The 23,301-nt window shown below is 40.2% G+C and overlaps 3 protein-coding genes across 3 annotated transcripts in view; 2 read left to right on the plus strand and 1 right to left on the minus strand.

Annotated features, from left to right (window-relative positions):
- Positions 1-2,732: 2,732 nt before the first annotated feature.
- On the plus strand, positions 2,733-11,278 carry wdr31 (WD repeat domain 31). Its single transcript, XM_030105154.1, has 10 exons — positions 2,733-2,997; positions 4,554-4,625; positions 4,930-5,062; positions 5,330-5,404; positions 5,533-5,677; positions 6,163-6,263; positions 6,441-6,508; positions 8,551-8,692; positions 9,051-9,213; positions 9,295-11,278. Exons 2-10 carry the CDS (start codon positions 4,579-4,581, stop codon positions 9,486-9,488), a joined length of 1,068 nt encoding a protein of 355 aa, XP_029961014.1. The 5' UTR covers positions 2,733-2,997; positions 4,554-4,578; the 3' UTR covers positions 9,489-11,278.
- Positions 11,279-12,473: 1,195 nt separating this feature from the next.
- On the minus strand, positions 12,474-17,762 carry bri3bp (bri3 binding protein). The gene is made up of 3 exons (XM_030105155.1): positions 17,440-17,762; positions 16,270-16,372; positions 12,474-16,181 (listed from the first exon to the last, which is right to left on the minus strand). Exons 1-3 carry the CDS (start codon positions 17,614-17,616, stop codon positions 15,760-15,762), a joined length of 702 nt encoding a protein of 233 aa, XP_029961015.1. The 5' UTR covers positions 17,617-17,762; the 3' UTR covers positions 12,474-15,759.
- A 5,435-nt stretch (positions 17,763-23,197) lies between these two features.
- The window catches only part of stpg2 (sperm-tail PG-rich repeat containing 2), a 53,237-nt gene continuing 53,133 nt past the window's right edge, over positions 23,198-23,301 (plus strand). The window contains exon 1 of the mRNA XM_030104216.1: positions 23,198-23,211. Within this exon, the coding sequence (XP_029960076.1) occupies positions 23,198-23,211 (14 nt within the window). The remainder of the gene's footprint in view (positions 23,212-23,301) is intronic.

Genomic DNA, 23,301 nt, shown 5'->3' on the forward strand with positions numbered 1-23,301 from the left:
TCTGCACAAACTTATCCTATTACTTGGATGCAGTGGGCAGCCAGGGAGCTGATGGGGGTCAAGGGTCAAGGCTCAGGGACCCACAGTGGTAAACTGTCCTCTGTTAGAACAGAACCTCTGAACTTCCAGTCCCATACACCGGGCCACTGCTGCTCTAACACATACAAATAGAATAAACAAATCTCATAAAATTGAATGTTAGATGTGCTCAGGCTCAATTTGACCTAGTTGGAATAATTTTTTTTCAGTCCTCATAAAGTTGCCCCTCCCTACCATGTAAGAATTTCATTCATTCTGCTTGATTTACCACAAGCAGCCAAATCCGATCAGAGTTGATGAAGACAGGTAAAATTAAAGCATCATACTGAATACTCACAGTTTAAAAGTCTCCCTTTGATTTTAGCTCAACAAACAGTATTTCCTGATTTGATATACTTTTTACAAACTCTGTTTTGGATTATCTCAGTCTCTATAGTGGCACATCACTTAAGTCTGAGTCCTGACTAAACTGTACAGGGCCAGTGACATGCTGTTACGTCATTGTGTGTATTCAGATCGTTGTGGAAATGAAAATAGAAACAAAATGTATGACTCCTACAGTTCACACCGACCCTACATCACATCAGTACCCTGAAAATTATCACGTGATTACACTTCTTTGAATGGTTGGTAGTTGATACAAATACAATGTAACCGATTCCTCTAAAGTGAGTCTCCTTCAACAATAATCCCCCCCCCCAACGCCCCTGCTCCCACCCACACCTCCAACCCCAGCTGGGCTGTCTTAATAATGTGTATACAACTGTCATTGGAGAATTGCTGTGACACATCAGCTGAGCTGTTAGCATTGTGTGGGCCAGCCTGCTGACTAATTCACTCAATAACTTTGTGTATCAAATCTGTTAGTTGTAATTCCAGTGGTGGAACACACGCATTATTTGGAATGGATTGAGTTAATGAGTCATCAACAACTTAAAGGTACACAAACTGCTTGTGCCGAGGGGACCTTCACAGAAATGATTGTGCTTCATTTTCCCATTAAAAGAGGCCCTTGTTGCAACGTGAGGCCCTTTGCACAGCGTGTGTGCTCGTATGAGGAGCTTACATCTACTAGTGTACAAAAATCACTGAATAATTGTTTTTTTTATTACTATTTTTGTGCAGATATGTAATTTCAACACCACAACTTTGTCAAGCTTTTATTTTTGTTGTTCTCTTCATAAGATGAGGAGGAGACCAAAATACTACTCAGTTATAGTTATCCTAACACAGTTACAAGTGACCTGTGCTGTTTGGAGATTGAAGCAGTTCTTGAGTGTCTGACTTCACAAGTGCTACAAAAGAACAGTAATGAGCTCCACTGAGGAAACACACTGAGCCACAGGTCCAAAGTGAATGTCACCCTGCATAATGTGGTAATTTTTGTTTAAAGCCTTTTTGTGTTCAGGCCCTGCCTGAAGACATTCCAGCTTTGTTTCTTGCTGAGTCACATGCTGTGTTCCACCTGCATTTACTGACTCAGCTACATTACCCCTCTGACCGGCTGTTTTTGTCATAAATTTATAAAAAAACTAATGCTACTGGTATTATTTCAAATCTGGAAATGGAAACACAGGTCTTTACAGAATGACTGGATGGGAGCAGAGAAAGATTTATGTGTGACATTTCGAAAAAAAACCAAAACCCAGTACCGTAAGAAACTATATCGCCTTGTGAAAGTAGCTTCCTGTGGGAAAATACACACTTAAACTCTTTGCAGCAAACAAGAAGTAAGAATTGAGGTCACTTCACACACATATTGAGTAGCTTTGATTGTAACCTAACTAAGTGGCCCATTTAGTTCATTTAAATGGGGGCATTCCTGCCAGCGCTTAATTGCATGTGATGCATGTGTTTGAATCTGGCTTGTAAAGTAGAAGTTATTCTTATCTACCCAAAAATCATTGCTAAGCAAAAACAAAACAAAACAAAAAAAAAAAAACATTACATCTAAATAACAAGTGCAATTCTATAGAATTAATGGCAGGATCCTGTCTCACCTGGACCAGACCTGCAGCTTGGGGTGTAACACAGTCTGTGTCTATAATATATCTCTGTATATATCTCTGAATATAACTGTTCATCCCACTGAAAGAGCACTCAGCCAGAGGTCCTCCGATTTCAGCCAACAGTCCAAAGACATCGTCACATAAAATTGTCTAGAAAGATGTAAATGTGAGTGTGTATTTCTCTGTCTGTCAGTGTTTGCCCTGTGATGGACTGTCAGCTGTAGTGTGTAACCTGCACTCACCCATAACCTACAGGAAAACGCTGCATAGATATAGAAGAAGAAATAACATGTTTTTGGGGAAAATATTGCTGGAAATGTCAACAGGATAGAAATTCTGGCTCCAACATGAAGAGTCCTGTATATATTTCGCATTAATAACAAATGTTACTTAATATTATTTAGATTCTGGATGGTTCCTCGTGCTTTTCCCCTCATACAATAAGCTGAAATTCATGCTTGTGAAATTGCTGCAAATAAATAAATAAATAAATAAATAAATAAATAAATAAATAAATAAATAAATAAATGGCCAGCAGTGTCTTCACACAGGAGCAGATGGAGTGAGAAAGTGTGATCACACAGTGAAGGGGCGAGTGGTCAGCAAGAGAATTTTATTGTGTAAGGGACTGGCACTTCCTGTCCGTGTCACGTGACTAGCTCCTCGCCTGGATACGGAGAGCGTCGCTGCTGGTCGCTACGGAGGGAGGGGCCACTCTGCTGGAGTTAAAACTCACTTTATCTGCACTTTTTTATCGCTCTCAGGGCACAGAGACAGGATGGCAGTCCGCGGGAAAGCCTTTTCAGTTGTTTCAGCGACTACTCTACAAGTGTTTACCGCTTTAGTGCTCTGAAGTCCCTTAGCATGACAGATAAAGATTAGTTAGCATGCTAGCCAGCTAGCTGCCCAGCCTCCAGCATCACCTAGTGACCACACCTGCCAGAGACAGGTAAGTCTGTGGAGAACTGCGTGTGTTCTCACGAATCTTAAAGTTTTGTCGCCACGAGAAACTACTGCTATAACCCCGCTGCTGTTGTTACATAATACCGACCAGCACAGTTCATAGCAGGTGTTTTCGAGTCACTAATTCCGTGCGACAGTAATGATGCGGCTGTAATAGGATTTCAGTCCTCTCCTTCCTGTCGCTTGCTGGAGGAGTACGCTGGGATAACGAGGGAGGAGCTTTACTGTGCCTCAGTGTGGGAACGTAGTGTTTGTTTCTGTGGGTTAATCTTACTTTGCACTGCTCCGTCTTATGCAAGTTGACTTGGTGCAAAATATACAGGTATTCAGTATGACTATGCTGTATATCAGAGTGCAGGACTGAAGGATTGCTTAGATTTCTCTGAACTACATAGATCTACACCTGATGGTGCAACACCTGATGGTGTCTTTCAATAAATTCTAAGTCCCCATGCATGGTGCATATTTACCTTTCTTGTTCACATATTTGGACATTCTCATGGAGCCCTGCCATCACAGGGTAGCATATCACATTGTTTCTATATTACAACAATATTTGGTAACAACAGCAGTCAGAGTCACAAAAATGAAGGGAATATAGATAAAAACAACAACGTCAACAAACTCTTCATCTGATACACATGTGGTCGAAAAAGAAAAAAAACATGAAAACGTGGTTTATCCTGGCTAAAATTTGGTATAAGAAGAGAAAGAACACTGTTACTTGGAAGTAAAAATCCCATGCCATATGATTAAGTATTTGTTTCTGCATCGCAAGCCACCTGGCTATTGCAATAATCCACAATATTTTTGCATATTGCATGTTTAGGACATCAGATACATTTTGATTTCACTTCCTCACAAGTGGACAACTATGAGGAAACAATGGCTTTTTAAAAATACAATCAAGTCAAGATAGTCACCTCTCTGTCAAAGAAGGAAAGTGACTGGAAGACATGTCTTTCCATAGTACATCCAACATATCTTTAGAGCATAAACTAATATATTGTGACTTTATGGACTTATTGTATTTCTCCCCTCTGGTGGACAAGCAGAGACTAAATGGAGACTGTTTTGGTGACTCTTGCTTCTGTGGTTGTCAAAACTGAGTTTACACATGTAAAAGAAAACCATAGAAGCAGTTTTTAGAATAAAGAGCAGACCTGGGAAAATCCCCTGTGCTTATTTCGTGAAAGTTTTTTTTTCTTTTAATGTCTATGAGAGTGTGGATGGGAAGTCAGCCAGATTTTGACTTCACTGTAATATTGAGTGATTCAGAGTTCAATTCTTTAGGGTGCTGCAGTCTTTCCTGGAGACAGTGTAGGAGGAGGCTTGAAGGAGAAAAGACAGTAAAAATTCTCTGCAGTGTTGCCCTTCTTGAAACTTCAGAGTGGCATCCAGTGATATCATTAAATAAAGCAATATACATAACATTCAGCATGCACATAATTTGAAACAAAAATGTAGTTCTGATTCAGTCTTCACACCTGTTGATTATACCGTTAGTTTACAAGCTCTTCTTTTGTTGTGTCCCTGTGTCAGAGTGGCTGTGGGTTCCTAGGCAGACATGGGCAAACTACAGAGCAAGTTTCGAAAGAGGTCCGAGTTATACAGGTGAGAGAAGTGCTTTGTGTCATGATTTGTGTTATCTAATACTTATAAGTATAAAATATACTGTGATCATTTTTGTGGTTTAATGCTTAATATTATGAATTTCTGAATTAGGATATTGTTGAAATGTTTTTGTTCTTGTGTGTAAGTCATTTTTGGACTGTACTAGACTAGATCAAAACCTTAGGCGATGACAGCAAATTAAATAAAGTTAAACATTTTTGTAACTCCTCAGAAAGAAATATTACACTGTGGTCTTTTTTGCCTTGTGGTTAACTGTTTGTTATTTTTGTTGTTTTCCGATCAGGGCCTCTCAGGGGGAAAAGGCCGATAATGCATTTGACAGTCAGGTGGTGCAGTACGAGCCTGCCCATCATGGATCCATCAACACTGTGACCAACCTCAGCCCTGATCTCTGTGTTTCTGGTGGGACCGACCAGGTAGACTAACGCATGCTGGACATTTGTGGGACATGATCTCTGATATGCAAATTGTAGTAATTGCTGACTTTTTAGAAACGTTTATCTCAACTTAAGGAGGAGTCAAGTCTCACATTCTACAATGTCTTAAAGCTCACAGAAAAAAAATATAAATGCAAAACAAAGTTAAATGAATCTCTTCATTCTGATTGTATAAGAAGCATGATGAGAACAATTTAGTGATTAGTGAGTCCGATGTGCAACCTGTTTTTGTTTTTAACACTGTAGGCTGTGGTGGTGTATGACTGGAAACAAGGCAGGATGTGTCAGTCCTTCCAGGGTCACAACCGAGAGGTTACCAAGGTAACGTCAATATTGTGTGTGTGCACAAACTGATAAAGGTGTGACGCTGTTTGTAGCTGTTAGACATTTGGCATGGACGCATCCCCTGGTCTTATCTCCTCGAAAATGTGCTTCCATCTAAACACCAGGTGGTGTGTTATCCTGGCAGTACATGGATTTTTAGTGCCTCGCGGGACAAGACTGTTCTGATGTGGGACCTGAACCAGGGAGATGAGCACATTCAGGAATATTGCGGACATGAGTTGGTGGTCAATGGACTGGCTATCAGCCCTGGTACATATGCACTGACACCCACACACAGTGAGCCTCGGATAATTATTTCTATTGCTGATCTAATATTTTGGACTGTGATTACCAGTTTGTGACATGATAAAACTCAAGCACTACTGACTATAATTCTGTACAAATCAATTGGTTTTAACAAAATTATTACTGGTAGAAGTATTTAATGTCAGACTCTTTCTTTTTGTAATAAGCAATTTCAACTATACAGTTCATACATTTTAAACGTAAAGCAATATATTGTCGTGATCATGTCCCCTTTAAACATGTGGGTTCAGTCGGATAACTTTATTTCTACCAATCTCAGTCATAACAGAACCAAAAAATAATCTAAACAGGTGTCGATCCTCAATTGTTTTTCAGCTGATCTACTGATAGTAGGTTGATGTTTTATGGTAATTTAATACACACTGACATGAACGTCTGATGAACAGTTTGCACTGAATACATGGAACTGTCGTCTCTCTGGTTTCTAGATGGGAGACAGCTCTGCACAGGCTCTCGAGACAACTGGATGTGCCTGTGGGATATAGAATCTGCAAAATGTGCACAGAGACACAACATCTCTCGAAACCTGGTGAGAATAAATGTATACGATGATAGTAACTAATAGTAGTAAGATAGTAATCAGCTCATACTATGAAGTGTTTCATAATAAATGCTCTCCCTTTGGTTTCTAAGTGGACACATGAAATAATGTGATCACTTTGCTTTTGAGTCTGATTGTTAAATCCTGTCTCACCTCTCTGTTCAGGTGACTCACGTGTGTTGGGTGCCAGCCAGCTCCTCCATAGTGCAGACCTCTGAAGATAAGACCATAAGGTATGAAAAGATTCCTAAAGCAGCTCTGTTATTCGCTGTGGGAATAAACCGATGTTCGTCATTTATTGACAGTGTTGTTATATAGAAGAATGACCATTTGATGTCACCCTAAAACTTAATTGTTGGATAAAATAATGTCAGTGTAGAACAAATTATGTCCCATCTTTCCTATTTCGGATACTTCATTTCAGAAGATGAAATCAATTATGAATCTTGATTGTTCATCAGTCAAAGGTGAGATCAAATCCCATCTGGTTGCAGGATTTGTACTGGGAAATTAAAGTATTTCACCTACTTTTTGTTCTGTGGCAATGCCCCTGATTCTGACCTGACCCCATCTTCCAGTTATTGCTAATAATTCCAAAATAGGTAATACCTGTGGAGTTAACATGCTTTTATGCCTTTGTACGACTTTAAGGGGAAAGCTGTGCTCATTTTTAGGTCATTTTTTTTTCTAAAACCCCAATAATGATGATAATGAGTCACAATTTTAGGAAAAGGTCTACACCTCATCAAATTTGTGCCATGATTTAAATATATGAAATATACTTGTCTTATTTTAACTTTTGATGCAGCTTATCTCTGCCACTACCCTTCATTCCCTTGCTAGATTGGCTCACTTCCTGGAAAACAGTTTTCAGCAGCATTGAGTGCTTGTAATTTGACCCCACCTTCATCTTCTTGCTGGCTGCCTCCATGCCTGAAATGTGCTTTTGTTTGGAGCACCATAAACAACGACTGCCAAGCTGATGGCAGTTCATACAAACCTTGTCGAAGTTGAACGTTGATGTTGTCTTTCTTTCCACGAGCCTCTGAAACAACACTCTGCTCTGCGTCCCTTTCATATGAAAAAACTAAAAAAAAAATAATAAAAAAAAAATCCCCGTAGAAATATTCTTGATAAATTTGAATTACAGAGACTAATAATCAGTGAAGTGTGTGTGTGCCTGTGTAATGCCTTCAATTTTCTGTCAGTTGGTGACCTTGGAGAATGAAATGATTACACATTCTGACCGGTCTGGTCCTCTGATCCTCGACCTCCTGCTCATGTCGAATGAGTAATGAGCGTAGCAGGATGGCTGTGAGGACACCTCTGGTCTGTATCCCTACTTCTGTTGAATTATTTACATCTCAAGGATGATGGAATGATAAAACTGCTTTGCCAGCTTACTGAAAAAAAACCCCAACAACAACACATCAATAATAGTATTTTAAAATTTACGGGCTGTTAACTCCCAGGCATTGAAAGCAAGAGTCAGGCTAATAATTTAAAGTTCATACACAGCACATCTTCTGTCTCAAGCTACAAAAGCTAATTCAGCTTCATTTTAGATTTATGAAGGACTTTCCCATCAAAAAAGTCTGCCTTTACAACAAGCTTGAATCCAAAGGCCAGAAATCATGGGAGGCATCGTAGTTAAAGGCTTCTACTTCAAAACTGAAGTCTGGTTGGTACGTTTTTGTCTAAAGGTTACAGTTATTCTATCTGTTAAACTCTTGGTTTGCTTAATTTATAATTTGTTGTGAGCAAGCTCGCCACAACACCGTGCTGTCAGGCTGAATTTGTAAAAACACACATCATGCAACAGCTATAGGGGATGTTTCCTGCATATTTCACTGTATGTTGCACCAGAAAGTATCGTTAAAATTGCTTCATGTTGAGACAGTCGTAATTGTTTGATTTTGTCAAAAAAGACACATTTTCATCACGTGTACCCTGTTCCACATCAAAGAAAAACTTTCAAGTTCAAATTGAAAGATTAATATGGCACTGTTTTACCTTATTGGCCCATAAAGATGAAGTTGAGCTGAAGTAAAATGTGTTTGACACCTCTGATTCAGTGAAAATGAGTGTCTTGAAAAAATGAGCTTTAAAGTCCACTTGTTCCTTTTCACCATGATTTCTTGTAAAAAACGAAAACAAAAAACAAACTACAAATCCGGCATGCTAGGAAATAAAAATAAAAGGAACGCCTTTCCCCAGGACAGTTACATGTGTGTTACATGTGTGTCTTTCTACGGGCATGTGTTTATGTGAACAGGGTGTGGGACAGCCGTTCTTGGCAGGTAACCAACACCTTCCCAGCAAAGCAGTACATCCAGACCCACTGTGACGTCTCTCCCAATGGTTACTCCTTGGTGTCCAGCAGTAATGGCTTCGGAGGCCAGGGCTGTGAGGCCACGGTGAGACCACCTCAGGTTTCTAGGGGTATTTATGGTCTTGCATTGTAACTCATCATTGCATTATTTTATACGCTGTTTGGGAGATTTTTTTTCCATGTCAGTTAATGTCATGGTTATTGATGAAATTATCCCGAATACTTGTACTCATTGGAGCAGTAACAGTATAAACAGGAAGTGTGAGTAACTTAGAGTCAGTATAATACACTACAATAATTTCAGCAGTGCATGCCAGAAATCGCATTTTCCATTCCAGTCTTATCGTTTATTCTCACAGATGATTCTACTACACACACAGCTAGAATAGAAACGTCTGATATGAGCTTTTGTGTTCAGTGGAACTGCGTCTGTGTGTTTGTAGCTCTGGGACCTCCGTCAGCCGGGCTGTAAAGTGGTGGAGTACCGAGGCCACCTCCAGACCACGGCCTGCTGCGTGTTTCTGCCGACGCCTCCCGGCGGGACACCTCGGGTAGCGACCTCCTCTCACGACAGCTCAGTCAAAATCTGGGATCAGAATACTGCAGGTAACGAACGCCGGTCACAAACAGCACTCGCACACAGAATGAAGAATCCTCTAACGTTCTTGCGATCTCCCCTCTGTCCAGTCTGCTTGGGGACGTTGTCTCTGGATGGTGCTGGTCCGCTGGTTTCTCTCGCTCCCAGTGATTTCACCAACCTTCTCTGTGCCAGCTTCAACTCAGGCCTCCACCATGTCCAGGTGGACCAGGGATCGCCTCAGGCTCAGAGTCCTGGTGCCGGATCAGGTGGACTGGACCTTAAAGTTTTGGCTCGTTTCTGACAGCCCAGAAGCGACTCACACACTCCATCAACCAGCAGCGTCACTGAATGTGGACACCGTGACTTTCTTTTCTTGTCTTTTGTTATACTTTGACTTATTCCTGCAGATATTTTTGCTTTTTTAGACTCCCATACGATGTAGAATGACAGAAGAGTTCAATGAGACACAGGCCGGCGTGATGTGTTTGCAGGATACTTCTTTTATACAACAGAAAAACTCAAAGATGACCTTCAGTGATCATGTTTGAAGCTGTGGTTGATTTAACCTATAAAGAGGTCTCCTCTCTTCCTCTTGATTATTGATAAAATGCCACTTCGTTCAGCAAAACATACCATAGGGGAAAACGGTCCCTCTAAGACAGAGGTTTCACATTTGTTGACCCTGGAGAAAAACCACCAGACCTCAAATTTACTGGAAGTTTTCTTTTGTTTTTGGACAATTTCTTACATGAACAGCAAGCTGTCAGTTCCAGCTGACACTAAGGTAGGCGCTACTACAAATTTGGTTAAGACAGCAGGAGAACTAACAGTTGAAACCACATGCTGTGCTTACTGAACCACTGAAGAAAAGCCAACAATGTGTTTTTTTTTTTATACTGACAAGATACAGCTAAACCTTTTTGGTTTTAGTATGTTCAAAAAAAGTTGTAAAGTCACATGAACAAAATAATGCACTGATAATATTCATTAGTTTTTACTCTAGTTTGTACCTGGAGAGTCTGACAGGAAATGAAAGTATGTGGCGTCAGATTGTATCAACTTATTTTTCATCTAGATTTCAGGTGATTAAAGGCCCCTATAATGACTGAATCTGATGTTTTCTAACAAAATTTTGCATCAATACAGTAGCAACATGTGCATGCATGTAGAGAGTTGTAATATGGGTGCATTTGGATTTGTACATGCCTGCTGATACTTGTGCGTGCGTTCAGGATGTTTTCATATCAATCATGAGATTTGTGCCCTTTGATATTTTCGTGGGTGCGTGCACAGAAATGTATGCACACACAGGTTTGTGTGTGCATAACAGTGATAGTGTATGTGGAATGAGATCTGTCAATGCGTGATATAATGTGTCACATACAGTATGTGTGGTGTGTGCATACTAAGGTTTACGTTTGCCTGAAAGGACCTGTTGTCTGGGTTGGCTATCTTGACATGTCACATGATCTTACTGGTTTGAATCTGGTACTAAGTAGTCTGCACTATGTCAATTGAGCTTTAGCCTTCAAGTCGCTCTGTATTAGTGCTCAGTGATTTTAAATATAACAATACCAGATTTGTAGAAAATATGGTCAGACAAAAGCGGGTCTACGAGTTCGGACGAAAGACAAAAAGCCCAGATTTTTTAACACGACGGTTGCAAATTCCACTGGGTACCCATACATTGCACACTAACACATTTTGCCATGCACATATAAATGTCGTGTATGCACAAATCAAAATACAGACTGTACAAAATGTCAGTATGAACACGTGAATATTATGTTTTCACAAATTCACTCATGAAGACAAACATAACTCTACACACCAGTCGTTTTGTTACTATCGTAGCTACTAAATAGTTCAAAAGCTGTGGATAGGGGATGCTTTGTGTTAATAGCCTATGTATTTCAATTTGAAGTTTACTATGCAAGTATGTAATGTCCTTTTTTGATAAAATACTCCTGAAAATTACATATGGAAATAAAATAAATCTTTGCAAATAAAAACGTTGCTTGAACACTTACCTGTTACTTCAGATTTGTTGACTCTGTACTTCAAAGATGACAAGAAAACAAAACTGTGATTTTTTTTTTTTAATTCAAGGAACCCTAATGTGATCAGTGTTTTTTTTTTTTTAGATGTTTTTGCTTGGATTTTTGTGTAAAATTCACTAGCTGATTAAATTTGCCTGATATCTAAAAGCAATAAATAAGTATGAAACTCTGTAATGATATATTGCTGAGATTTCATCTGAAAACATTTCTTTTTCACCTTACACATATAGAGTGCATTCAAACAAAGGAGATGAAAGTGTTCATTCTGTGGGAACCGCATCCCTTCACAAAGAATATAAAGTAGCTATTAAGTACATTTGGCTGAATAAACTTCCTCTGTTTGCTGTTTTCACAGCTCTTGCTAACCAGATCAAATTTCCAGGGATTTGTGAAGAAGAGTTCATATTATCAACAAAGTCTAAATTTACTTTTTTTTTTTTTTTGACAAATTTATTCCATTATAATGATTTACTCCAGTCATGAATGAAAGCAAGATTTCAGCGATCATTTATAGTCAATTGGCGCCACCTAGTGCATAAAAGTCAGTAGTACAAAGGTCTATGACCAAAAGCTGGACAAGTGGAACTATAAGAATAGAACATTACTGGAAAGTTCATTGTTTTGTTCTTTGAAACTTAGTTTTAACAATTTAACTGGATTATAATCTTTTGAACCATACTTGACCTCCCTTGACTCCCTTGACCAATCGCACTTGAAGCAATTGAAGCATTTACTAATGGTTTCTTTCTTTCTTATGTCTATATTCTTGCTTGTGTTGTACGTCGCTTTGGACAAAAGCGTCTGCTAAATGAAATTGTAGAATTGTAGACTTTAGGAAAAAACAAAGTCAAAAAAACACTAAAGCTGCATGAATCATTATAGAAACTCATATTTTCAACGAAACTTTAGTCTGGTTGGATTTCAAAAACAAACTTACTAACACAATTCTTTCATTATTTACTTTTTGTGTGTTGTTTCACATGGCTGACACTGGCTTATCAAGGGATTTAAGCCAGAGATTAGCTCTGGCTATAATCTATGTTTTCATGTATATGTTCATTAAAATTCATTCAATAATGTCTGAGAGGAGACGGATCAAAGATGAACAGGTCACATGGGTGAGTCTTTTATAAATCAGAAGATTCGTGGAGATGTTGGTGTGAGGTGCACAAACACACACTCCTCCTGTCAGATGAAGAGGAAGAATGAAACATGAGGCAGAAGCCTTTAAATCATACTGTGGTGTTTAATTTATTCAACTGTGGACCTCATTTTCACTCTGACAGAAAAAGAACCACATTCCCACCAACAAGAGTTCAAAAAGACACACACTCAAACACAAAGTCGACAACAGCAGGCAGCACAGATCGGCTCTTGCCACAACACTACAGTACAGAAAAAGATTAAAAAAAAAAAAAAAGCTCTAAAAATGCTAATAAGTGAAATAAAAAAAGCACAAATACTCAAAAAGCAACAGTAACAAATAATTGGCACAATTTCTCATTAAAAAAAAATCAGGCTATGTAAAATGAAAGGAATAGGCAGGATACAGTACACCGAATAAAAAAAAAACAAAAAAAACTTGCAAGTCAAAGAGCAGACAACTGATATAATCCGAATGTTGCACTGGATCCTTGCTGGCTATGAAATCAATATAGCATCCTTCAGATTTGGGGTGTTAAGAACCAGTGGTGCATGAGTAGATGTACAGTTACCAGCAACTTAAAGTATATTTCCCTGTCATGTCTGAGACACATGGAAAGCCTCTTGAAGCTGTGAGAGAAAATATACATGCGACTTTAGGAGAAATTGTTTTACTCAGAATTAACTCAAAAAATTCCAGACTGAATTCAAGTACAGTATCACATTTCAAATTAGTGTGCAGCTTCCTTCAACAACATACGTGATCGTTATTCATTAAACGCCTTCACTTACTGTGTGGCTGTCAAACATACATCGATCACTGGACATCTGGGTGAAATCTGTCGCTCCCTCACCACAAATAAACGACGGATTCAACAGCAGTTGTGCGCAGCTTTACAATGTCCAGCAGTCTTTGCACACTAAAATCATTTGGTCAACACACAGTTTAGAAATCAGTGCAAATGTTAACGGTAATATACAGAAAAATCATACAAGAAACACAATTCTAAATATGTATAATCAAGTTCTGGCTATTTAAAACACATCATTCACATTTTGCAAGAGGTTTTCTACCTTGGCAGACCGCACTGGATTCAATGTGGTTCACTGTGAAGACCGTGGGTTCTTTAAGAACAACAGTAAGACAACATGGGATTGACCGACGTTTTCATAGCATTAAACTCCTGTAACAACAAAGGCAATAGCCTGATGTGAGGACAGATCCAGCGACTGGACTCAACTTTAATTTGTGCTGGGATAAAGCCACAGTCGGCGTCAGATCTATTGACCTGATCTCATATTTCACTATTTCTCTTGATAAAAGATTTGGGGACAGAAAGGAGCTGAGTCAAAGTATAACAGCGGTTCATCCTGTGACCTGGCTGCAGCGGACTGCCTGAAACACTACACTTCTGTCCTTCCGTCAAACCTTCAAATGAGACAATGAAACCGCCGACAGCACCCGTCCCGCCCCGGACAAAGCTGCACAGCCGCAGGGTCACTTCTGTACAGGTGACATTAAATACTTGGAATTTACTAAAAGCGGAGAGGAACAATATCAGCAAAATCTTTTTGTAAGAATCATTAAAAAGGGCTACTTTCATATGGCGACACGGAGCTGCAGGAAAAAATGAACATGTAAAACATGCAAGAGGGCGACAGCGTAGCACACGGACTGTTTGGTCAGGCTGGTCACAGATTACAGGTAAACCTCCAACCACAGGAGAAAAAGAAAATAAATCACACACCTGGATGAGTGAAGTAGGAATAAAGGCACAAGACCTCCCTTCAGTGAAAAACCTCCCCTAAATTTCCAAAACCAAAGGTGCAAAGGCTTGAATTAAGTAAAAAAAACAAAACAAAACAAAACCGACTTACTGAACATGCAAAACCATCTGATGGGGTGCGATTCTACAGCTGAGGCCAAACATCCCAAAAACAGAACCGAGAGCTGCTCGTGAGTCACCGATCTCTTCCTGTACGCTATAAAAGTACCACTGATAAAAATGGGCATCATTGCGGTGTAGTGACGGGCCTTTCTCTGTGGAGTTTACATGTTCTCCCTGTGCACGTGCTTTTTTTTCCCCCTTCCTCCATCGAGTTTTCTCCACAAAAACACACATTAGAGGATAACTGAAAACAAAAATTTGCCCATAGGTGTGAACGCTAGCGTGTGTTTGCGCTTGAGATGGACTGAAGTGATAAACTATCAAATTCTAGATTTGGAGAGCAAAAAATTTGCTCAGCTCGTGTGTGTATTAAGAAAGCTTTCAGACAGACTGGTCTGACCTTTACCACTTACTTTTGTCTAAAACTCACTTTCAACAAAAAAAATGAGAGAAACAATTTCCAGGTCAAGTCCACGAGCTCCTTTGGCTTCCTACAATCATGTCATGCTGGTATCAAAAGACGATGATGGTCATGCTATGAGACAATAATAAATCTGCAATTTAAATAACATGCACAAAAAAAAAAAGGACAATACTGAGAATTACCGAGATAAATTTGAAAGCAAATGAGCTCAGAGTCAGAGACCAAAACATGATTTTAGCCATCTCCTTTCAATTTGATGTGTGTGTTTGAGTCCCTGAGATAAATCTGCCTGTCTGTCATTTTTCTTCCCCAGGTCAGATTGTGACTTTAAACACGGTGCTGTTTTCAGTTCGCAGGCTTGTCCGCCCCACGCGCATGCTCGCACGCATCCACACAGGAAAAAGAGGTCCGAAACTATTAGAACTGTGACTCGATGTAACAATCTAGATCTACATGATTTCAACATTCTGGATGGAAACAAAAAAATGGAATAAATAAATCTTACAACTATCTCACTTCTCGAAGAATTTCTACATTAGAAATAACCAGTTCCCAACGTCATACATCCTGCCCCATTTCAGTAGTTTGAAAAAAGGGGACGCTTGTTTTCGTGGACAAAGTTGAGTCTGAACCCCGCGGTTATTTACACGTATAAACAAACGTACAGAAAATCTTCATATTCGTCGAGCAAAAGCTGCTTAAGCAAGGACCATAATTTAATCTTTAAGGTGGCTGAAGTGTGGAATTGGGCCAGCAAAAACCTCAAACATCTCTGTGATGACTTGTACCGAGATGCAGAGAACTCTTCGAACCCTTGAGGTGAAGCAGAGAGGTTTGGTTGGTGTGTCGGCTCCAGGTCAGCCGTCAATTCAAAACACTGTCGTCAAATCTAGTTTTCTTTCCCGTATGAGAGCAGAGTTGCAAATACCCAGCGGTTGTGTAGCTGCAGATGTTTGTAGGAAACTGGATTCTCTTATCAAATACATCAGGTCCCCCCCCCCCCTCCCAACCCGCCCCCTCCCACTAAACTCATCTTTGCCTCGGACTGCAGTGCCATTACTGCTCGCCGCCATGTTCGAGGCTGTCTATGACGCGACTCAGCCTGATGTTGAGCAGCCTGATCTGAGTGTCCAGGTGGTCGATCTTCTCCTCCAGCGAACCGGCCCCGCCCCCGCGGCGCCAGTACGTCCCGACGGGCCCCGTCATGAAGTACACGGCCATGATGAAGCACAGCGGCAGCACGGCGCGCTCGGGGTCGCCCTCGAACTTCTGCAGGATGTACAGGCAGGACAGGGCAAAGAGGGTGACGCGGGCCAGCCAGAAAAAGCGGCCAAACACGGCGTGCAGGAGGTAAAAGAAGCCGCCCAGGAACATGGAGAGGAACCAGTAGGCCAGGAGCACCGCTGCCACCAGGAGCAGGGCGCGGGCGGGGGAGTTGGTGAGGGATGTGGGGCTGAAGTAATGGCTGAGGTTTGACGCTGCGTGACGGGAAGAGAGAAAACCAACGTTAATCTTTCCATTCAATCCAATTTCATCTGGTAGTAACACATGCAGTGAAGAACTTACAATCAATGCCCATCACATCCAGCAGATCTGACCAGATCTTCCAGATGGTGTCCAGGAAGGAGTCCACGCCATGGACGAATCGCTCAGTGGCTTTGGAAAAAAACTACGAAGGAAGTATTGAGCAGAGAGAAGGTTAATTATTTATTTATTTATTTTTAACATAGTCCACCTTAATGTGGTTTAACAACAGCAGGCTACATCAACCTGTTGGATTTATTAGGCTTCTGCTGTCCTCTGATATTCAAATATATGAAATGTTTTTAACTTAACTGAATGTTAAAGATCCTTTTTACTTCAAAGTGGACTTAGCCTCACAATATACATCACACCTAGTTTAGTTAATTATTATTACACTCAGTTTCAGAAATGTAGTTAATGTGTTCTTTGTAGGATCCTCTTTCTTTACTCAGCAGCTGGGAAACCAGACAGATTTGACGGACTAAAACATTTACTTGACAGATTAAAATCTACGTTTAGAGGCAACAAATGTACCTTTCATGAAACTATTCAATACTACAATTTATGAAGTCAGTCTTTGCTTTTCTGGTGTTTTCTTCAACTTTCATCATCTGTTAGCATTAAATGTGAGCGTGTCCACTGTAATATTTGTCCATTCATTTACGGAAACTTAGAAATAATTTTAAAGTTTTGCTTTTCGTAATTGGCAGACGGAAAATTTCCAGTTACCCTTGAACGCACCATAAGACATTTCCAAGGCATGCAGTCTGAATAAATGAAATCGAGCACATTGATCAAATACTGAACAAAAACTACTTTGTTTTGAGAAGTACGACTCTTAATATTGCTCATAAATAAGATGCAGTAAGAAGAGAAGCTTTCAAAATAGCTGAAATACAAGCTTTAGGGAACAGCTGCGAGGGCCTGAAGTGAACCAAAGGTGCACGATGAATGAAAACGCGGTGCATGTTTTCTGTCAAATAACGCAGTTCCGGGCACACATTTGACTGCACTCGCGGAATGCATCACCTGGGGTTTTAGTACAGCCTTATAAACCGAGTATTAGGACTAATATTTCAAAATGGCATCCGTGAGACTGTCGTGCAGGCCCGAGCGCGCTTCCTCCTCGTCACCACCATCCCGCCTTCAGAGGCGCTCAGACAAACGCAGCGACAGGAAGCTTTCTCCGGCCGCGAAACGCGCCAGCCTCACCTTGTATAACCCTCTGATGTTGTCCTCTCCGAAGACGCTGCTCAGGGTCTGGTAGAAGCCATTAGCTGCCCGTCGGAAGCTGTTCTGGTTGCTGGTCCTGCTCCTGGCCGTCTCCGCCTTGTCCAGCGAGGACGCGGAAAGCACCAAGAAAAACACGAAAACCCCGATTGCTTTCATTGCAACAAAGTCCCCCGAGATGCCGAGCAGAGAAGCGAACCAAATATCCGAGTGAAGCGCGGAGGGGAGCGGGTGTTAGCTGCCTGAGATGCCACCTTGCTGGGGGATGGATGACAGACGCTGGCTGTGATGAGGAGATAACCTGTGCTGCGTTCAAGGACGCCACGTAAAACCCACTTCCGCTTGTTTTTCACTGTTATGTTCTTTAAATCATTTAAAAAAATCAAATATAATTCATAGAGTTTTGAATGTTAATATAAGAAATTCATCTCCATTTGACCTTTAGTTTATTTTCCATGCTTTTGATGAACTGACAAACAGTGAATACACGACATGTGCATTTCAGGCAGATAAAGACCACTACTGCCCCCCACTGGATAAAATCTTACCCCATGGTTCCCTTGGTTCATCAAATGAGGATGTGGACTCCTCCATAAGATCTTCTCAGGGAGCTCAGGGAGATCCCTTCATCAGCCAGGCCTCTCAGGCCCTCCTGATTGTATCTACTTTCTATTCCCAGAGTTAGACATACGGAAGCAGAAGTTGCGTCCAGCCTTTATGAAGTGAACATTTGAACTGCTCCAACTCTGTTTTTAATCAAAACAATTATAAGGGGACAGGGGGTGTTTCTAGACCCCCTGGGGGCCCGAGGCAAGAGGGACTATGGGGTCTCTCAGGCCCAGAATTATGATGAGTGACGAACGATCAGCCACGAAATACTTCAATTAATAACAGTGAAAATTTGGTCATAATCCGTACCTACGCTGGCAGAGGTAAGTACGTGCTCTAAGTTTGTCATACCACAGAAGTGTGTTGTTAACCACACTGTCAAATAATGTGAATGATTATATACACACTTTATTAGTGTCTTTCTTAACTGTATATTTAAATTATATTCAAATTACATATTGTTATTATAATTATAATTATTATAGTGTACATATCTGCCTGTTTTAAAAGTATATTTAAATTCTATTTAATTTTTATATGTTACTGTATATCTGTTATTTATTTAATTCTATCTGTCTTAGATGTATATTAACATTTTATTTAATTTATATCTGTTAGTTTATATCTGTTATTTAATTATATCTGCCTTAAATTTATATTTGAATTATATTAAATTTTTCTATGTATGGTTGGGCTTTGTAAATTTTCACATTTCACATTTCTATTCCATTTATGTTTTTTTCTCTGTGCTGCTGGAACACTGCATTTTCCCCCTGTGGGACAAATAAAGGACTTTCAATCAATTCAAATCAATCTAAATTATTCAAATACCGCTGTGTGATAACATGAGACAAGGCACCAATCGAATTTGATTTGTAACTGTAGATAGCATTTCTACATTTGAAAAAGAATGATGAAGCACAACAGATGTATGACAATAGATATCTGTTCTTCCATTTAAAAGCTGCCTTTGAATGATCAGGACTCTTTGGCTGTAGCTCTGTCACTTCACGTGACTCACTTTGCACCAATATGGTTCCTTCTTTCTGTATTAAAATGACATTTAGAACTTTCCTGACTGAGGAGTTTGCAACAATGTATCGTTTTAAATGACGTCATCATCTAATTTGACCTAGATATGTGTCGCTGATATCCGCCGTCTGTCGGGGCCCCCGACTAGCAACTAATCGGTGAGTACTCGGAAAAGGGCCCCATGTGGGGGATTTTCGACACACTATCGTTAATTTGTCATTGAAATTGACTGATGTCAGCCGCCCCTCGAGGCCCCCTTCAGCTCGGGGCCCTAGGCAAATACCTGTGTTGCCTACCCTATAGCCACGTCTCTGTAAGGGGATATCTATTTACTGCCGTGTTTTAATGATGCAAATATCCCTTGCTTTAACACAAGCTATGTAGTTATTGCTGCTTTACTCTATTTTTGATTTTTTTTGTTTTGTTTTCATATTTCCAAACTTTGACGTTTTTATTTAATGATCCGGATTCTACTCTCTCTCTCTTTTTTCAGGAATATTCTTCTTGGTTTGACAAACACACCTGTTCTGTCAAACAAGTGTTCTGTTCTCCCTTTGTATGTTTCCTCTGGGATCCATGTTCAGGAAACATGATGTTCCCTTCCACTGCTTTACTGGTGTACCTGCCGTTAAACGTCCACTGTAAAGACTCTCTTGTTGCTGTTTTTAATTGCATGAGAGACATTAAAACATGAATGGACCTAACATTTTAAGATGAAATGAATACAAACAGGCATCGTCCTGCTTGGTTGCCCTGACCTGGTCAAGGTCCTTGCTAGTTCCCTTGGCTCACTGATACCTTATATAAGATCACAGGCTACCTGCATGTCATTAACGGGGTGTTGTTAAAGATGTTCGAATTTGTGTTAAGTATCGTCACTTGAAATATACCTTTGCCACAATATTCAATTTCCTCATTGTCTATTCAAAAATGACTGCAGGGTGACAATATTTTGAATTACAAAAACTGGCAGGGGAAACAGTGTCAGGGCTGTCTCTGTCTATGTTTGTAGTCTCCTGTCCCATCTCTCCTGTCCCATGCCTCCCTTCCTCTTATCTCTGTTGGCCAATCATCTTTCCCCTTGTTCATTATCCTTATGTCCTGCACCTGTGTGTCTCCCTGCCTTGCTCAGGTGGTTCACTGAATGTGTCAGTCAGTGTTCGTACCTGTATATAGTGCCAGTCCCCGCTCCCGTGATCCTTACTGAATAAATGATTTCCGACTGAAGCCTGCTGCCTGAAATTGAATCCTCGTCCAGCCGACATGACAAACGGGAGGTAAAAAATAGAGAACGTTGAGGAAAATGCTGTTCAGTTGTGGTGCATCTTTATTCTTCTCCACCTTCCATTTAAGGATTACTGATCCAATTTCTTAGTAAAAATCCTGAGATCCTGAAATCCTTGGCCGTAAGAGTCAAGGGAGCCCATAATGTTCTAAATCTTCAATAAAAAGACGCAAAACAGCCACAAAGAGGCTTCTTATTAAATGAACAGAAAAGAAACAATTTTCAGCACATTAACAAGCTGCAGTGTTTTTGGGCATTTTATATGTAATGAAGCCAATAATGTTCCCATAATGTGATAAAATAGAGATTTGTTTTTTTTACAACAATAAATGAAAGAGATTGTGGAACAGTATGTATCCTCAGTGAATAACTATGATGGCTATGTTATCTACTGCACTTACTTTTTATGAATTGACTGTTTAGACTGTGGACATCTCTGTGTGAAATTTGCATGTTCTCCCCAGGTGTGTGTGTGTGTGTGTGTGTGTGTGTGTGTGTGTGTGTGTGTGTGTGTGTGTGTGTGTGTGTGTGTGTGTGTTTCCTCTGGTTCCCTCCTGTGGTTTAGGTTTTTTAGATTTGTGACCTCAGTTTGCTCCTAGATGTAAATATGTGTTTGCTCTGTGATGGACTGGCGGCCTGTTTGCCTAGAACTGGCTCAGTGACCTTTGACCCTTTACATGATAAAGCGATAAAGAAGATGGATGAACAAAGGTGGCCGCACTCGTTACATGTCAAAACATTTTTTGATATGTTCGTCCTTCGTGTAATAACTTATTAGATGACGAGCAAAATTATATTATGAAACTGACTCGCATAGCCTATGACAGTATTGTCCAATTATTTAATTATTGGTTTTATTACACCTAAAATGGCCCCAATTATAAAATACTAATGAAAAAAAGAAGAAAAAGAAGTTTTAGCCCCTTGAGGGGGTTGTGGGGCCTGTTCCAGCCTGAGCCCGGGACCTGCAGCTTCTCGATGCATTCATGCTCTCCTTGTGTACGTTTGGTATCCAGGCAACGATTCACACGGATGAATGGGCTCGGCGCACACATACAGTGGAGGAATGCTTTGACCTTGGAACACAGCACTACATGAATGTTACAGCTGGGACTTTGGGTAATTTGTACTGGCAATAATCTATGTTTTAGAAAATTAACTTCAGGGTGGTGTAAAGAGCGGGACTTGAACATGTATGGGCGAGCTCCGAGAGTGACCTTTGAGACCAGCAGCGCCACTTCACCTGCAGTTGGCCCCGGATCATACGATGTCAGCCAGCAAGGTCCCAAAACAGAAGGTAACTTTTGCGTAAATAATCAAATTTAACACACTGGCATCTGCTTTCAATATTAAGAACATACTTGTACTTTGGCCTCAATTATACAAACCTTGTGTTAAGTAGCTGAAGACTGAAGGTTAAAATGCTCAGTTATATTCGAAAGTTGATATACAAGGGTTTAAAATGTTGAATTTCAGGTTAAATTGTTTAGAAATGAACAGAATGACTGCATGTAGCAGTGTCACATGTTATATTTCAGGTGAAAATGGTTATTGCATCAGTCTGGTTTTAAAAACAAACGCATAACAAAGTGATCTGAGGATCACCAAGGGACAGCCTTTTAGGGAGACTGCGGTACCTCAAATGGTGTGACCTGCACTTTCCCCAGACCTGAATCTCATGGAAAACATCTGGAATCGGCTGAGTTGCAATGTAGAGTCTCTTAATTCTGAGCCCCAGAAACTCAATGACTGCGGGCCGCCCTGTGGGACGCCACGCCTCAGCAAACAGTGGACTATTGAAGAGCAGGAGACGTCATAGTCAAGCTGCAGTTAATGCTCAAAGGCTCATGACAAGTTATGGAGACATTGACACACACACACACACACACACACGATTATATGGAGATGGATTTGAATTATACATTCACTTTGCAAAGCCACTATTGAATCAAAGTTGATGCCTATTTATTAATAAATAACATATGTCCATCTTCCATACTGCTTTCTCCAGAGTACATGGCTCTGCTGATCCCAACAGTCTGTCAACCTTGAGGCAGTTTAGGATCAGCATATATTTCAGGCATATTGATATTTGTAGGAAAGCAGAGTACCTGGAGAAAACCCCTGCATGTACAGAAACACATACAAACTCCGGGCAGAAATGAGGCAAACTTGATCTGAAACTATGTGCATCCACAATTTACCAGATTGTTCAAATTAAAAACATCCAACGAGTGTCTGTAGATAACACCAGAAATTATTACTTCATGTAGAAGATATTTTGAAAATTACAGACCACTTTTAAGCTTTTTAACATCAGTTTCCAGGTACTCATCCCTCAAACCACTGATATAACATAAGCAATGTGGGCCTATTACCGAAAACTTATGAAGAAACTTTATACCAGACCTCTGTGTGCTTTTTGTCTCTTTAGGTGGTTATGCTCCATTCTTGTCATTGGCCAAGAGGCAGTCAATATTCACTGTCCCGAGTGAAACCTTGCCAGGACCTGGACAGTATGATTTGCTTCCAGTGAAGGTAACCCGTGGCAGAGAGGGCTGTTTTAAAATGAATTAACTATATTTTGTATTGAGGAGCTTCTGTGTGAGTCTGTTGGAACCTGAACAAGGTCATAAAATGGGCTCATTTGTCAAAAGCAGGTCTTTTCAACGGGTTTGGCAAATCAAAGGAGATCTTTCTTTTTTATTATTTTTTTCAAGTTTTTAATGCAGAACATCTAAGTTATTTAAATATATTCATCAGTCTTCTAACTCTTGTTCTGCTCTAAAGTTTTTTGATTTAGTCTTGGTTTACATGATTTTTGGAGGGTAAGTGTAAATAGGGTAGATATATTCTTAATAACAGCTTGGAAAACGATTTTAAAGTTGGAATCAAAGTTGCTTTGCTATTCTTTTATT

This window comes from Salarias fasciatus, chromosome 12 (assembly GCF_902148845.1).
Source record: "Salarias fasciatus chromosome 12, fSalaFa1.1, whole genome shotgun sequence".
Classification (NCBI taxonomy): Eukaryota; Metazoa; Chordata; class Actinopteri; order Blenniiformes; family Blenniidae; genus Salarias; species Salarias fasciatus.

Bases quoted from the DNA above. Each gene is read 5' to 3' on its own strand.
- wdr31 (XM_030105154.1), top strand. From the start codon at position 4,579: ATGGGCAAACTACAGAGCAAGTTTCGAAAGAGGTCCGAGTTATACAG. The intron at 5,063-5,329 runs GTAGACTAACGC...TTAACACTGTAG, and splicing joins TTTCTGGTGGGACCGACCAG to GCTGTGGTGGTGTATGACTG. The intron at 8,693-9,050 runs GTGAGACCACCT...GTGTGTTTGTAG, and splicing joins GCCAGGGCTGTGAGGCCACG to CTCTGGGACCTCCGTCAGCC.
- bri3bp (XM_030105155.1), bottom strand. From the start codon at position 17,616: ATGAAAGCAATCGGGGTTTTCGTGTTTTTCTTGGTGCTTTCCGCGTCC. The intron at 16,373-17,439 runs GTGAGGCTGGCG...CTTCCTTCGTAG, and splicing joins ACATCAGAGGGTTATACAAG to TTTTTTTCCAAAGCCACTGA. The intron at 16,182-16,269 runs GTAAGTTCTTCA...CCCGTCACGCAG, and splicing joins GGATGTGATGGGCATTGATT to CGTCAAACCTCAGCCATTAC.